The sequence below is a fragment of the Embiotoca jacksoni genome, unplaced genomic scaffold (genome assembly GCF_022577435.1).
Source record: "Embiotoca jacksoni isolate LCO1_2020_lvr unplaced genomic scaffold, fEmbJac1.0.p SCAF_13, whole genome shotgun sequence".
NCBI classification, from domain to species: Eukaryota; Metazoa; Chordata; class Actinopteri; family Embiotocidae; genus Embiotoca; species Embiotoca jacksoni.
The window spans coordinates 5,539,096-5,554,349 of record NW_027185263.1 but is presented as its reverse complement, the minus strand read 5'-3'; the positions used below and the strand labels follow the sequence as shown (position 1 = coordinate 5,554,349).

The 15,254-nt window shown below is 36.9% G+C and overlaps 1 protein-coding gene across 5 annotated transcripts in view; it reads right to left on the bottom strand.

The window, feature by feature from the left end:
• Window positions 1–8,792: 8,792 nt before the first annotated feature.
• The window catches only part of gabrg2 (gamma-aminobutyric acid type A receptor subunit gamma2), a 49,999-nt gene continuing 43,537 nt past the window's right edge, over window positions 8,793–15,254 (bottom strand). For 3 of the 5 annotated variants that reach the window (XM_069146010.1, XM_069146008.1, XM_069146011.1), the window contains one exon: window positions 8,793–12,818. In XM_069146010.1, the coding sequence (XP_069002111.1) occupies window positions 12,537–12,818 (282 nt within the window). In that variant the 3' untranslated portion in view covers window positions 8,793–12,536. The remainder of the gene's footprint in view (window positions 12,819–15,254) is intronic. The other 2 variants (XM_069146013.1, XM_069146009.1) reach the window with 1 other exon arrangement.

The window sequence follows — 15,254 nt, the reverse complement described above, 5'->3', positions numbered from 1 at the left end:
CTGCAAGACCAGAGAGTGTAGATGAAATGAAACAGCAGAACAGGTGGCTGCCCCACAGGGAGACTGAGAGCTACCGTGTCGACGCTGCAAGTAAAGTGCAGTTAATTTGAAATCACAAGAACAGCCCTTGAATATTTTATCCCAGCTAAAAAACATTTTTTATAGGGAATGCAAAGTAGTTTCTAAATAAGGAATGTCTGTAAACTTTTCAAGGCTGTTTTAATCAACAGCAGCCAGACTATACTCTTATCTGCAGAGTAACCCAAAGCAACAAAGTGTTCTAATTTCACAGATTTAGTCACAGTGAAGAAGTCAGTCAGTTTGAGAGATTAGAGATTTAAACATGTCCACACCTGCAGCTTTCTCCCACTCCGGGGCCAGAATGCTAATAAGGAACAGAGTAAATGCACATGGTCCACGAAGTTCTGAGGGTTCATGGGGAAAGTAGGATTATTCACTACAAAGGGAGATGAATGCTTTTTGGTTTCCTGGTACATGCCTGTTAATCTTTTAAAAGTTATGGCAAAGTAAAGCCATAAATGACTTCTGACAGTACTGATGTAGGTCACAGTACCACTTTATAACTTTTTTTAATGCTTAATGCCTTTCTAATAACTCCTGTCTCTCACCATTGCAAGTGGTTCTAGTTTTGATGTGCCTGTTTGAACATATATGATTCGGTTCCTCCTTTTAAATCAAGTCAACTTGCTGGAATAATGTCATTTTTTCAGTAATTTTTTCAAAGTCTTCTACTGTCACAGGTGAGGCTCAAATTCCACGTTAGTTCAAACTCTAATTAAGTCTCACTTCCTGCCAAAGGTCAAGTAATTATTAGGCAGTTGTCTGTTTTACTGGCTATGGCCACAACAGTCGCTAACAAAGTCATTTATAATCTCTTGCCAGAGATGACGGTGTCAAAAGAAACGGTAACCTTCTATTACCTGCTATTATTATTTTGAAACTATTGGAGCAGCCTTTAACCAATTAGCATCACTAATAGTGATTAGTAAGAGTAATATCAGACCTTTAATGGAACATATTACTAAATACGTTTTTTTGTTTTTTTTAATAGAATATTTTACTTTAAGTTTGAAAATAATTTCTGGGCGGTTGACAAGATAAAGTAACTGCATCATTTTGTCTAAAATTCCTTAATGTAAAATACAACAAATAGAAATCTGCTTTCTATTTATGTTCTCTTAGACCTTCTCTTAACCTGCACCTCCCACTGAGCTGACAGTATTGTTGTGATATAAATATGGATGAATACCATTAAATCTCATTTGAAGTTGGTCATAGCCAGACAACCAAAGCAACAATAATATATACCTTGTAATATGAAACAAAAAGCACATATTTCCCACCTCCTGCTCCCCATTGTTTTCTTGTATTGAGAGCAACACTTGAGGCTTGACATACCTGAGATCCCAAAAGACCCCCTCTTATTCTGCACATGGAATGGTTAAGATTTCAGCCCAAGTAACAACTTAACAACCTCACCTCCACCTCACACTTCAGATATGATGAATCATTAATGATCCCTGAGGGGAAACTAGCTCATATGCCTCAGCAAATAGCAACAGGATACAAAAAAGAAAAAGTGAAAAGGAACAGCGGGATGCTTCGTGAAGAGATACATAGATGCTATAAGGAAGACTCTTTGATCTTACTTTGGAGAAGAACACCAGTACTGCATCTACCATACTGTGTGTGAGGAGAACATGTAGTGCAAAGTAGTTTGTAAGTGCAGATTGGTTACTGTCGGTCCAGATTTGTTCCCTTAACTCAAGGTGACCGGATGTACCTTTTGTGTACCTTGTTTTTTTCTGGGGAATTTTCATTAGTCCTTACTTACCATGAACCTTTAAATCAAACCCAAACTTCAAAACATCCCCAAAGCTTCGGAAAGGTCAGACTAAAAGCAAAGGACAACTTGACCGAAGGGCGACTGGAAGACAAGAGTGTGCAGCTCCAAGCATCAAGGATCGTTGAACTTAATCTGCCCATAAAGTCTGTGCTTTATGGTGCTTTCAATTCCTGGTAAATGTACCTTGTCTACAAAAAGACATTGTGCAAGGTTGTTATACTGTTAGATCTCAGCTCTTGCACATACAGAGAAAATCAAGTACTCTAATTCTCTAGTCTCACTTGCATTACATTTGTACTTTTGACACGGCATCAAAGGCTCTACACTTCAGATAATTTAAGTGGCATTTTACAGGTACAAGTGTCTACACTACAGTTTGTTTTTCTTCAGTCTGAGCCACTAGAGGCTCAATTAACAGCTGAAAATAAAGGGCTTATCAAACCTGAAAACCCAACAGGGACTCTCTGAACTTGGAACACCTATATTGGTATGTTTTCGGGCATTGTTGCTTGACTGACAGCTTTTTCAGCGTATCGCACTCACCTGCCCCGTGTTTGCAACTCCACATAGTCTCCTCTTTCCCCCATTTTAACATATTTAGATTTCAGTTGTTCACTGATTAGTAAAATCACTGAAGTTAAACTTGCCACTTATAGTAAATGAAGGATTTCAGTTTCACTCGATTTGTCCTCACTTGCTGCTTTTATTTTGAGGGTCGGAGAACTGAGTTTTATCTGGTGATTCTTGTCGGTCTCTGAAGAGATCCTCGCTGTTATTTGTCGTCTGTTTCATTGTGCTCAGTTATGCGGTACAGTCTGCTGCTGTTCTTCCAGGGTCTGCCTGTATGTTCTCAATAATAAGTCCTACATTTTTTTTTAACTTTTTTGACAATACATACTTTTGCAGTTGCTTTTATCAAAACGGTTCCAATGTGATTTATAGAAGATGTACAAAGTCGACGATTCTTAAATTCACACAGGTCCCAGTAGAATAAACCTGTCTTGATATTAACGATGAACATGTTCCACCCTTACAGAAAGAAAAAATACAAGTTTCCCTCAATTTACATGTGGAGCACATGTGATCACATGTATGACACACGTTTACCACATGTTGCTATATGATAACATGGTGAAAATATGCAGAAAAGTTTTCACATGGGAATCTACAGCCTTCATACAATACAACATGAAAATACTCCAATAGGCAAAATACATGTTTCACGTGTACAATCACATTATGTCACGTGTGAAATTCATGTGCTTTGTCCATAAGGGCATTAAGTTTGACAATTGGAGTTTGTACAAACATTTTTTTATTGCCTTTCAGAGGGGTGTGTCTATACTTTCTCAAATGAAAAGCTGCTTTATTTGTTTTAGAAATACTGTTGTAGTGTTGTGCTATATTTTTCTGTGGATTAAATACCAGTCAGTCTCACATTTAATGTAATAGTTTACTATTATTTTTCATTGTATCACCATGACCTCAGCTTTTTTTCTAACCTTAACCACATATCAGTTAAGACTGCAAAATTTGAAATATTTACACATTTTATTATATTATATAACAATAATAATAAGAATACAAATATTTGAATTTATATCCTAATATACCTGGTTCACAATGCCAGTGCTGCCTAACTTAAGCAACTCACTAAATACTCCATTCACATTAACGCTATTACCTCTTTGGTACATTTTCATCACATACTACCCGCAATGAGGTGAAATAAGTTTTACAACAGTACTGCTTCACTATCCAAGTTTTGGGTTGCTGTTGTCGTATTTTAAATGCAGTATAAATCCACTGCCTGCCATTCTAAAGTAAAATCATAATGTTTGACAAAATGTTGGCAAATCAAAAAAATTATATATTCAACATCATTTTAGGAGACATCATTTGAATTATGACATACCAAAAATAAATCAACAGAGTAACAAAGCCTTTCATTATAGGAGAAGAATACCGTAAACATGCATTTCTTTTGGATCTGTAATCACTGTAAAGATCCCCAGCTGATTATGTGCTGTTGTGGAGGAGACAGCAGCAGTTGGAGCTGTAAGGAGTAAAGCTGGGTGGTAATTTAAAAAGCATGAATGTCTGTAGTCTCTACAGGCATTAAAGTCTCTGCTAATTACCAAAGTTAAAAAAAAAAAAAAAATCCAATCTCTTCTTATTTGTCTTTTACTTACCCTCAATCTCCTAGTTTGTCCTCTTTGGCCTTTTGAAGTTGGAGATATCAAACATCATTAAGAGATGTGGGACGTTACTGTAGGGCTGCGTTTTTGTGGTGTCTTTTTTTTTTTTTTATTATTATTCAATCATAAGACACTTTCTCATTTGGGATTTCACAAGTAAGAAAATCTGTTTTACATCTTTCATTTGTGTCAGAAATGACAATCATTGATGCTTTTGTGTGTGTGTGTGTATGTGTGCGTGTGTGTGTGTGTGTGTGTGTGTGTGTGTGTGCGCCAGTAGCTCTGGTGCATTTCAGATCCTATTCATCTTCTGCCTGTGATGATTGTGGATTGGAGTATCTTGACAGTCAGGCTTGGTAATTAATCCCAGTTTATACTGAGTGTCTTGGCTAAAGGAAGAAGTTATGCAACCATCCCTCTGTTACACAGCTCACAGTGTTACTGAGCCCAAGCAGATTACATTTGAGCTGTTAATGAGGGGTGCAAAAAAACAAGAAAAACGGAGGAACACGCATGCACAGTTAATACATGCAAATAAATACATGTCATAAACACGGGCAGAGACGCAAAAAAAAAAAAATAATAATCCCACGTGAAAATGCATGCATAGAAAATGGTGGTCACTGCCACCAACACTCGGTGCTAACACAGGAGGCAAAGTCTAAATTAATGGGAAAGGTCAAATTATTTTATGGCTGACATTTTACATCCCAACGTGCATCATTGATTGAATAGTTCAAAAGTCGTTAAATGTCATCTCTAATGAAGACTGTAGTATATAAATATAAAAGGGTGGTATCTTCAGTATCATGACTTTTCAAACGCTGGTTTTAAAAGAGGTCACTTTCATAGGTGTTCTGGAAATCATATTTCTTTGTGGCTACTCTTTATGTCAGGTGTGAAGGGACCAGTGGGGATAACTGATGAGGTTTTTTAGAAGTGGATTAGTAGCAGAAGTCATGCAGCTAGACCAGCTGGTCGGCTCAAGTGCATTTGTCCCTTTACTTGAACTCCCTTTTTAATTTCCCACGTCTCTAGAGTCACTGTTCCATTCACCCTTCTTTTGTCAAATGACAAATATTTCTGTGATCTCTCCACAGAGCTGACGCTACTGTATATCCACTGCAGATTAATAACATGTCACCTTTACGTATCATTTGTGTGCTTAAACCTACATGTTTTCCTTTGCTATTATCTCTTTGAAGTAGTGTGAGAGAGTGATTCTTTATAATTGAGTACTGGAAGGAAAATTAATTGAGTATAAACAATAATTAGAAATATCGCTGTGTTGCTGAGTTCAAACTGCATGCCGCTGCAAGTTGGAAATTCAAGTTGTAAATCATGAAAATACAGGTTGTCAGTTAATAATTTCTGTGATAACTATATGCCAGTTGATTACATAGCAATACATCTACTGTAGGTCCCATGGGGATTTTGAGGAGAATTTAATTGAATTAATACACGTTTTGTGCGCTCGTGATTATTTATGGAATACAGGATGATATATGTCGGACTGAGTCAAAGAAACCACAGTGGTCCTGTTCATGGTAATGAGAGAACATGTTACTTTGTGCTACTGTGTGGCTCATTGATGTGGTTTTAACTTGTTTTTGTCAGCAACGGTGATCGATGTCACCGAAGGAAAAGCTATACCGGACTTTGGATACACAGACAATAGAGGAATTGTTTCGTTGTAGCTTTTGGTCTTTCATGGAATTTGTTGTTTGTTGAAAATATAATCCCCCCCCCCAGAGTATGTTGATCACACTTTAGGTAAAATAACAATAAAAATAAATAGCCACCGTGCACATGGGTCAGTATTTTCAGATGTAATAGTTTTGTAAGCAAACATATGGAGGTTACGGATAATTAGCAATATTACTGTTAAGTTTTATGTTATTTAAAAAAAAATGTTTGTAGTGTGTCAGTATACTCGTATTCTGGATAAGTCACAGTGATGAAAGCAGTGGGGTGAAGTCCTAAAAAGTGAGCCATGTGCAGATTGCATTATTCATGCAGGACTCCCTGCACTCCGAGCTCTGCACTCACTGAGGAGCTTGTACCTCAGCTGATGAAAGGCCTAGCTGCGACGGCACGGTGCTCTGGTACATTGCAGACGGTTGTGTAATAATCAGAGGGATTCACTGGCTGTCCTTTGCAGCTGCCACCCTGCCCAGTGGAGGGAGAGGTGCCAGCACAGGGGTCCATCAGCCAACTGCTGCTCTGTTTCAAGTGCACTTTCCTGGAAGGAAGAGAGTCACTGGACTAAATCAGACAAAAACATGTTCCCTTTATACACACATATGCTTCTGGTAGGTTTATGTAATGCCTAAACTCATGCCCTTAGTGGTTTTCCTAAAAGCAGGTTTGTACTAAAACGGCCTTTATAGAGTTGTATATCTTTAAAAAGCTTCAGAAGTTGTCGTGGCATTTTGACACTGTAGGTGATTATGATTTAAAGCCTTTTTTTTATGGAAATTTTTTAGATTTACAGTTGCAATCAAACTTAGTCACCCTCACTGAGTTTGTATTCATTTAAACATGTTTTGTGATGATCTTGCATTTGCATAGATTAAGTGACATCATCAAATTGAAAATTAAAATGTGTTGTAATCTTTCTGAGAGGCAGGCTTGTTTTGTTGAGGCTGTCTTATAACTATTCAACCTCTCTCTAATAATGCTGTTTTCTTAAGCACTTACTAGTATGCAAGGCCACACCATTGTTGCAAAAGAGGATTAATATTTTGGTAACATAAAGCAACAGATAAAAGTTCTACCTATACATGTTTTAAAGCTGCGAAGTAAATCTGGCAAAGATGAAAGCGGCTGTCTAAAAAGCTAAGAGAAGACTTTTTTTTTTTTTTTTTTTTTTTTTTTTTTAATCACAACAGTGAATTGAATAGGATTTTTCAAGACACTTCAAGTTCTAAGAGACACTGGCAGCATCACATGCAAGTTTGCAGCTCATGGTACAGAAGCAAAGCTTCCTGGGTGTGGAAGAAAGAGCAACATTTCTATGAGGAGAATAAGCTGTCTGTCTGAAAACAGTTGAGAAAAATGAAACGTATTACTGCCAAAGGCTTGCAAGTGAACCTGATGAAGGCAGAAACATAAGCGTCGGTACAGAAGAACACTGAACGAGGAAGGACTTAATGCTCAGAAACCTCTTTAATCTCCATTCTTTACCAAAAAGCACATCAAAGTTAATATAAGACAAATGTAGAGTTGTGGGACACCATTAAGACTAAACCGATCAATTTTGAGTCATATAAGAGTCATATGACTCATATATCAAATGACTGGCGAAAACCAGGCCATTTGAAAGACGAACGTGAGGACTTTAGTTTCTAAGTTGAAACTTAATTGTTGGACTTCCTAGCAAGACAAACGCACACCCAAGTCAACCAAAGTGTGGTTCACTTGGCGGGTTTTGAAATGTCTGTGGGGGGTTGTTTCATTCCTTTGATTTGAATTCCACTGAAAATATTTGCTGGGATTTGAAGAAAGCAATGACAGCACAGAAACTAGACACAGGAACGGCAGAACATTTGACAACAAATGTGTCAGAAACATCAATCGAACATTATAAAGTTCAGATGATAATAATATTAAATGTTGACTTTGAAGATTGAACAGTTTGACTTTCTTTATGACTTTAAATATGTTTAGAAACTTGCATTATGATCACAAAAGTCCCTATGCATTAGTAAACTTTCTTTCACTTTTCATAAAATTTTATCCACATCATTAGAATGCCTCGCAGGTTAAGGGGGTTGAATAATTGTGATTGAAACTATAGCTATTAAAATGTCTCAACATCCCAGTTGTAATTTGTAAATTGCAGTTAAAGTGATCCCTTGACATTTGACAAGACAATAAAACTGAGTAAATGAGGTTGATGTTTTCTACCTTTACAGATAAAATTAGAACCACTTTTTGCCAAAGTAAGCTTAAAAACAGCAAGGGTTGCGAGTGGCCATATAATTAGTGCAGGTATAGATTTTCTCTCTGGCTATCTTTATCTTCTCTTGTCAGTATTAGTATACACAACAGGATGTACATGAGGCATATATTGTTTTAACATACTGGATCAAATTAACTGATGTATCTTCACCAACCTATTATTTACCACCTTTGGATCACATCAGAATTTATCTACATGTAGTGTTTAGTCTACCATAAATCTGCATGACCTGAATATAGATAACCAGTGATGACTGTATTTATTACTATATCATGGTGCTTATACAATGGCATAGTTCTACAATTACAGCCTCCGTTGTTTGGATTTCTAAAAGAGTCACATCTTCTGATAGCAGCAGTATCACTTTCAACAGAATGATATGATCAATTTATGGCATGAAATCTGGAAATGCCAATTTTAAGAATCTCTGCCACGTTGTTTTCATTAAATAAAGAAACAGCTGTGACTCTGGGAGTTGGAGTTGCAGCAGCAGGATTTCCTTCACAAGCTCTCGTGTTTTAGGTCTAATTGTGTGGGAGATGAGACTACTGCGAGGCAATCTGAGCTATTAAAATGGGCATACTTGACCCAGGCTGCATTATAATATCACCCAAGTCCCTTCCACATTCCAGTTTTCTTTTGCTTTTTTTAAGTGCAAAATGGTGCATATAATAATGCATATATGTAATGAATATAACAATATAGAATGCTGCAATACTAATGCTGCTTATAATAAATAGTAAAAATGAACCTCAACACACTGACAAATGCAACCATTTTATTGTAAAATTCCACAGCTATGTGCAATTCCCTTATGAAAAGGACTTTTTCAATGACATGTATAATATATTATGCAGACCCTTACAGAATTGATCAGCGCCCCATTTATACAATAATCAAATATATGTAGATGTCAAACAACTAACATACTGTATGTATGAGATTCAGATGAATTTTATTTTGTTGTTGGTACCTTTAACTGGGCTCTGTATTTCCAGTGCTTATTATTTTGTTTTCTGCAGTTTGACAAAATACGCAATGATAAAAAATATCTACATGTGCTGTTCACATATATGTCTCATTTGTGGGTCCCAAAATAAGTAAAATCACATTGTCAAAAATAAATACAATATAATAAATGTCCATGTCGATGCAGGCAAAGGATTAAGACCAGATGAGTCTGAATTCTTCAAAATAGTCCTGTTTGACTGAAAACATATTAGACATGCACGCTACTGAGTATAAACACACTCCAGTACCTCCCATACACCTTTCTATCTCTGCATTTACAGTAGAGTGCACAAAAATAGAGTAAACAAATAATTAACAAGCTTCTACCATCATGAAAAAAAAAAACCATAACGCATGTTTGTTTTCTGCATCACTGTTAAAACACAAGACATGCTGCAGTCATCATCAGTATGATGGGTTTCAAAATAAGGTGAGATATGGTCGGAAATGTCTTCCACTTCACCCTGATATAATACGTTTTTTTTTTTTTTTTTATCAGTTTGGTGTTCATTTTAACAAACAAACAGAAATAAACCAAAAAACAAATACAGCTAAAATACAATTCCAGAGCACCTGCAAACCCACATCGGTATACCTTTAGTTCCTTTAAGCTTCACTTTTAGCAAATGCATTTTCTTCCACAAATGATATTATAGTTTTATATTCTCTATTGCATGTGTGTCAGTTTGGCACTTAATAAGCTGTAATCACTCAGTTACACTTCTTTCAACTACTGAACATTGATGATGACCAGTCTACGTTGCTACTGACACACTAACGTCCCTAAAGATGTGAGAAATAGCATATGTGTACACTGAAGACAGGTTGAGACTACTAAGTGGCAGCTTTGGAACACAACAGGACCACCATTTAATACAAAGGGGAAAGAACTCGAGGAAATATGAGATAATCTGGTAAATGTTTACGTTTGGTTCATCACTGATGCTTTATTTATGGCAAATGTCGAGACCAAAGCAAACCCTTGTATTGGTGGGAAAATATTCGAGTCATCCAGACAAGCAGATGTTCTTCTTCTGGTGGCTTAGGAACTGTTTTATGTTTTTCTTTTTTCAATTTATTTAAATAAAGTCTACAACTGAGAAGCTGCACAACAGGTAATGTTGCAAGTCACTAATTCAACAAATATAACAGTTTGACAGACCTTTGTGAAAGTAGTGTACATTGATCACAACATAGAAAACACAAGATAAATAAGCTCAAGCTCCATCGACACATTGAACAAAAATGTATCTTTGATATAAATGACAGCATTCTGTGTTTCTTTTCAGGGGCTATTAGAGCATAAAATGCATCAGTCTTCAGCAAAATAAATAAATAAATAAATACCATCAATGAATAAATAAATAAATAAATACCCCATTACCCCCAAGTATTTTATATGGTCTGTCCAGCATAATACAATAAGTATAATTATACTGTATGATGATATACGGTAACAATGCTGAAATTACAAAATATAGACCCTTTTTTCAAATGCCAAGGGCTTGACAAGTGTTTTCTCCCATTTATAATAATTTATGTACATAAACAATATGATTTACACCCATTCCTTATGAGTTTACAAATCATTGTCGCCAATGGTTGCATACTGGTGTCTACCAAAACCGATCTGTAAGGGGGTTCTAATTCAAGTGCCTTATATGTTCTCATATTCAACATTTACAACGCAGATCCTTTGTCTGTGTGCTCTGCTCTGCTCTCCTCACACATTCAAGCAAATTTGAAGAGACAAAAGTAAAAACAAATAAAATACCAATGGACTTTTGCACAGCCCTGTGAATCAATTTCCCCACTATGTAATGATGAACAATGCGATTCATCTGAAAGAGACAGGAAGTTGGATGCTTGATAATAAGGCGTACGCATCTGTTCTTGACACAAGCAGATGCTTTTTTCTTTTTTTTTTTTTTTACTTGAATGAAACGCTTATGTATTATCAATTCATTTTTTTTTCTTCTTTTTTCTTTTGTTTGTCATCTCAGAAGAAAGACACGTAGAATGAACTCTGTTCAACTGCAGGGATTTCAAAATACCCCACAGCTATCTGCGCTGACAGTCGCACTGAAATGTAGATTGGTTTTCAATCCCTCTATTTGAAGGTGAAACTCCACCTCTGGTCATGCAGCTGCAGTTATCACTTTGATAATGTAAAGGACAAAAATCGTTAGTTTTTATGCCTAACTTGTTTTTGTACATTTTGTCTTGTAATAGCTTGCATAACCAAAATACAATAGCAGTGTTTCATTATGTAAATGTTCACTTTTCACAGCAAATGGAGGAGCGGATGAAGGGTCAGTGCTGTCTATGCTGTAAGCTAATGGTTGCAAGTAAAACGATTAAACCAGTTGTCTGGCCTGAAATACAGAGATGATCCTCCCCCCAAAAAAACCCAAAAAATGCAAAAATAATTCATCAACTGAAAAGGACAAACCGCGCCCATTTTTATCATTGCATTTTCCAGTTTTCCTAAAAAAGAAATTATAATTAAATCCTGAATGATAACCAACAGTGCTTGTTTTTTTGTTTTGTTTTAGTTTCCATAGCCAACAGTAGAAGACCATAAAATATGTCGATTTTTGGCCTGAAAGGTGCATGCAATAAATGTAAACCACTATGTAATAGTAAAATATATACAGCGTCTGTACAGCTGAGCATTGTCCATAAACAGCATCTTTGCACTCTGACCACACATGAAAAATGCAATGTCTAATTGTGCTAACACACCTAAAAGAACTGAAAGGAAGCTAATATTATCAAAATGAATTTCAATGTACCTGTCTAGCGTAGCGCCATTAAAGTGCTTCAGATTTAGTGTTTTAATAGGTGAAAAAGAAAATGTTAAAATAAAATTAATAAAAAGACAGTTGATATAATTGATTTTTTTTAATTTAGATTTAAGTCATCTTGAAGACATGACTGCTCACTTTGTTTGAATTTTTTTTTTCTGCAATGCTGTCCCATGCTTTTATCAAACTATTTATATGCTCTTATTTGTCTTTTTACAGAATTTTACTGTAATCATCAATTAAATAGTTTTGGATTCTTTCTGAAAAGCACTTTAATAAGCATTTGTTGTTCTTAAATGTGCTCGATAACTAATTGACGTTAAGTCGATTTTTCTTATGGATGTTTGAAATGATCTGAATTACTATATATTTTAATTGTGTCTAAAAAAAAAGATCGACAGAACAAAACTTAGAATTTTGTTAATCTCACACAATCAATGTTTTCACAACACATCTATGAACCTCTTCACACAAGTTTAATGTAATGCTACAACATTTGCAATGTCTGTCAAAAGGTTTTGGACAAAATAACGCAAATTTAAAGGGTTTAAAACAACGCAAATAAGAAATGCTCTAAATCAAATCTCTGGGTATTTCAGTGGGTCCCCTCCTTCAAAATGTCACTTGCTGGCGCAGAGCATATGTAGAATGTAGTGGACTGTATGATAAGGCTGGATACACACCCGCGCCTAGAGATAGAGATAGGAGACCCAGTAGACGAGGTTGAAGAGACCAAACGCAGTGGGGAAGAAGATGCGTGCATATGAGTCTATCTTGGCGACGCGTATGTGCAACCTGCCGTGCCGCCAGGCTCCGGAGCGGCAGTCTTCGAAACAGCAGAAGAAGCTGGTGCAGTCCTTTCCGTCCAGGCACTCATAACCGTACTCCTCGTCTCGCTCCTGCATGTGCGTGGCGTTGTTCATCTGAATGGCTGTGGCCGAGCGTGGACGGATGTCCACCGTGGGTGTCTGCTTTTAACAGGACAAAATGACACAGTTAGCCAACAGAGCCTCAGAGTGCCATAATCAAGACTTCACTGACATAACAGGGGACCTAATTTGAGCTACTATTTTCTGTCACCTACTTCATTTTCAGTCATTAGTCAGCAAAATGTAATTTGCACCTTTTAACTTGCCAATGGACCCTTTTAACGTCAGGAAATACAAATAGACCCATAACCACCACCTGTGGTTATAATTAGTGAGGCTTATAGTGACAAAGGGTCAATCCCTGTGGAACCCATGATGCAAATTACATCTTTGGGCTGGGGTATAGCTGGCGGCCGAGGCAATCATAATATTTTTAGTACGGGAGTCCAAATTGCTTTCTTTAGGAGCTAGTGCTGGGCAATGTACCCTCTATTTTTTTTTTTATTCTGATAATGCGACTGATGATGCATGCATTGAAATGCTATGAAAACTCGATAGAAAACATGACTTTGGGTCATTTGTTCTAAGGATAGTTTTGAAACGGCCAGTGACTCAACAGAATGTAATACTTTTGGACCAAAATGGATGTTGTAAGCCATTTTTCTGAAATACATTTGACATATGTTGTAACTGGCTTATGGTGCATCATATATATACATATATAATTTAGAGAGGAGCATGTGTTGGCAGATGTGCTGCTCACAGCTGAATATCTTTCCAGCCCACTCTTTCTGTCACGAAATGGGTTAAAATAAACCTCTTCGAAACCTTTTTCAGTCTGTGCTCACCACTGGAGGGCACATGCCTTTCATTTGTAAAGATTCCATAAAATAGGACAAGCGACATCATTGACTCTGGTCCTGTCATTCTTAAGGGAGACAATTAGTATTCAAATAGACCATTTTCATCAGCTTTTATCTTGAAATGCCATGCCACCTTTGCACAAATTGGAATTGGCTGTTTGGCAGATTAAATGCTTTCTACCCCCTTTGGCAGAAATGGAAGGTTCCTTGACCTTGCTGATAAACTAGGGTGTCAAGCTCATCATTTAAATAAAAGACACAGTGAGTTGAGCGTGCTCTCAAGTTCACTTCTAAGAATTTCATATCACTGCTTTTCTCCAAGAAAGTGCCAGTAGTTGTTGTTTACATTGTTTGTTTGTTTTTGTCACAGAAACCATAATCTGTCAGCGACTATACTGGCGCTTCAAATATTATTTACGTATTTATACTTCATTATCACACTAGATTGTGAGAATATGATACTTTGAATTTCTTTTCAGCGAACATCACAAAACAGTTTTTGCTTCTTGTTTTCTTCTGCCTCATGAATGTTTTTCCCCGTTTTTAATGTGTCAAATGTAAAAAGCATGCTCGCTGCAAATTTTTTCGGGGGTCATTGCAGTTTCAGCTTAAAACATGTCATTATCTGCTGTAAGCATGCATCCTCAAACAAGCTTAAACTGCTGTTCAAAATAATATTCATTCCCGAAAACTTCTTGCCCAGCACTAGTGCACAAAACCTGCTGTCCCTTTGAAAATGATACATAACCACAACAAAACAACATACGGGTTAGTTTCAGCATTTTTGTCCTTATTACCGGACCGTATGTTAAGTTAATGAGGGGATTAGCAGAGCAGGTTATGGCTCAGTTCTCAAAGGGGATTGGTTGCACGGAAGGAAGCACAGTGGAAGCTCAAGCAGAAGGAGCAATAACAGCATCCTGCCGCGTGGCCTGGTGAAGCTCAGGTATGCTGTGTTAGCAAAAAATAAATAAATAAAAACAAAGAACCAACACAGTGGCATTGGCAGCTTTAACTGGCTGAAAGTAGACAACCGCTCAGAGAAGACAAAATGAGGAAACACTCCCGTGGTTATCTGGCGTAAGCCGAATATTTGATCTTGGTGGAATTTCCAACAGTAAATTTAGACTCATATCAAACCATGAATATAACCTATCTCCTAGTAATATATTGGTGACATGAAATACAGTAGTATATGGAAAAAGCAAACTGTGCTAGGCTAAATTTAGATCTTCAGATGCTTTTTGTCTGTAGATTACTCTGTTAATCCTGTGACTGGACCACCAATTCTAATCAGACTTATCACAGGGCACAGGTTGTCTGTTTCAGTCTGTTAAGGCTCTGCTGACTCTGTAGGAAGCGTCAGGTTGAGAAGCCCAACAAACACACAGGTATAGATTTACTGGCAGGAGGAGGGAAAGAAGAGGAAGCTATTGTAGCGGCTGGTAGTTCACTGTGGTAACGACAACAAAGAGTGAAACAGGACAGAGGGAGCCAGAATGAGTCCACACTGGGCTTGGACTATTACATTCCTCTGGACACGCGATGTGTGGGATGCTTATTTGAATTTTTAAAACTGCATAAGTATGTCTGGCTGGCTGCCTCCGCACTGTGCACTGCAGAGCGCCCCTTTTTTTTTTTTTTTTTTTAATGTAATCTCTGATACCTATTTAGT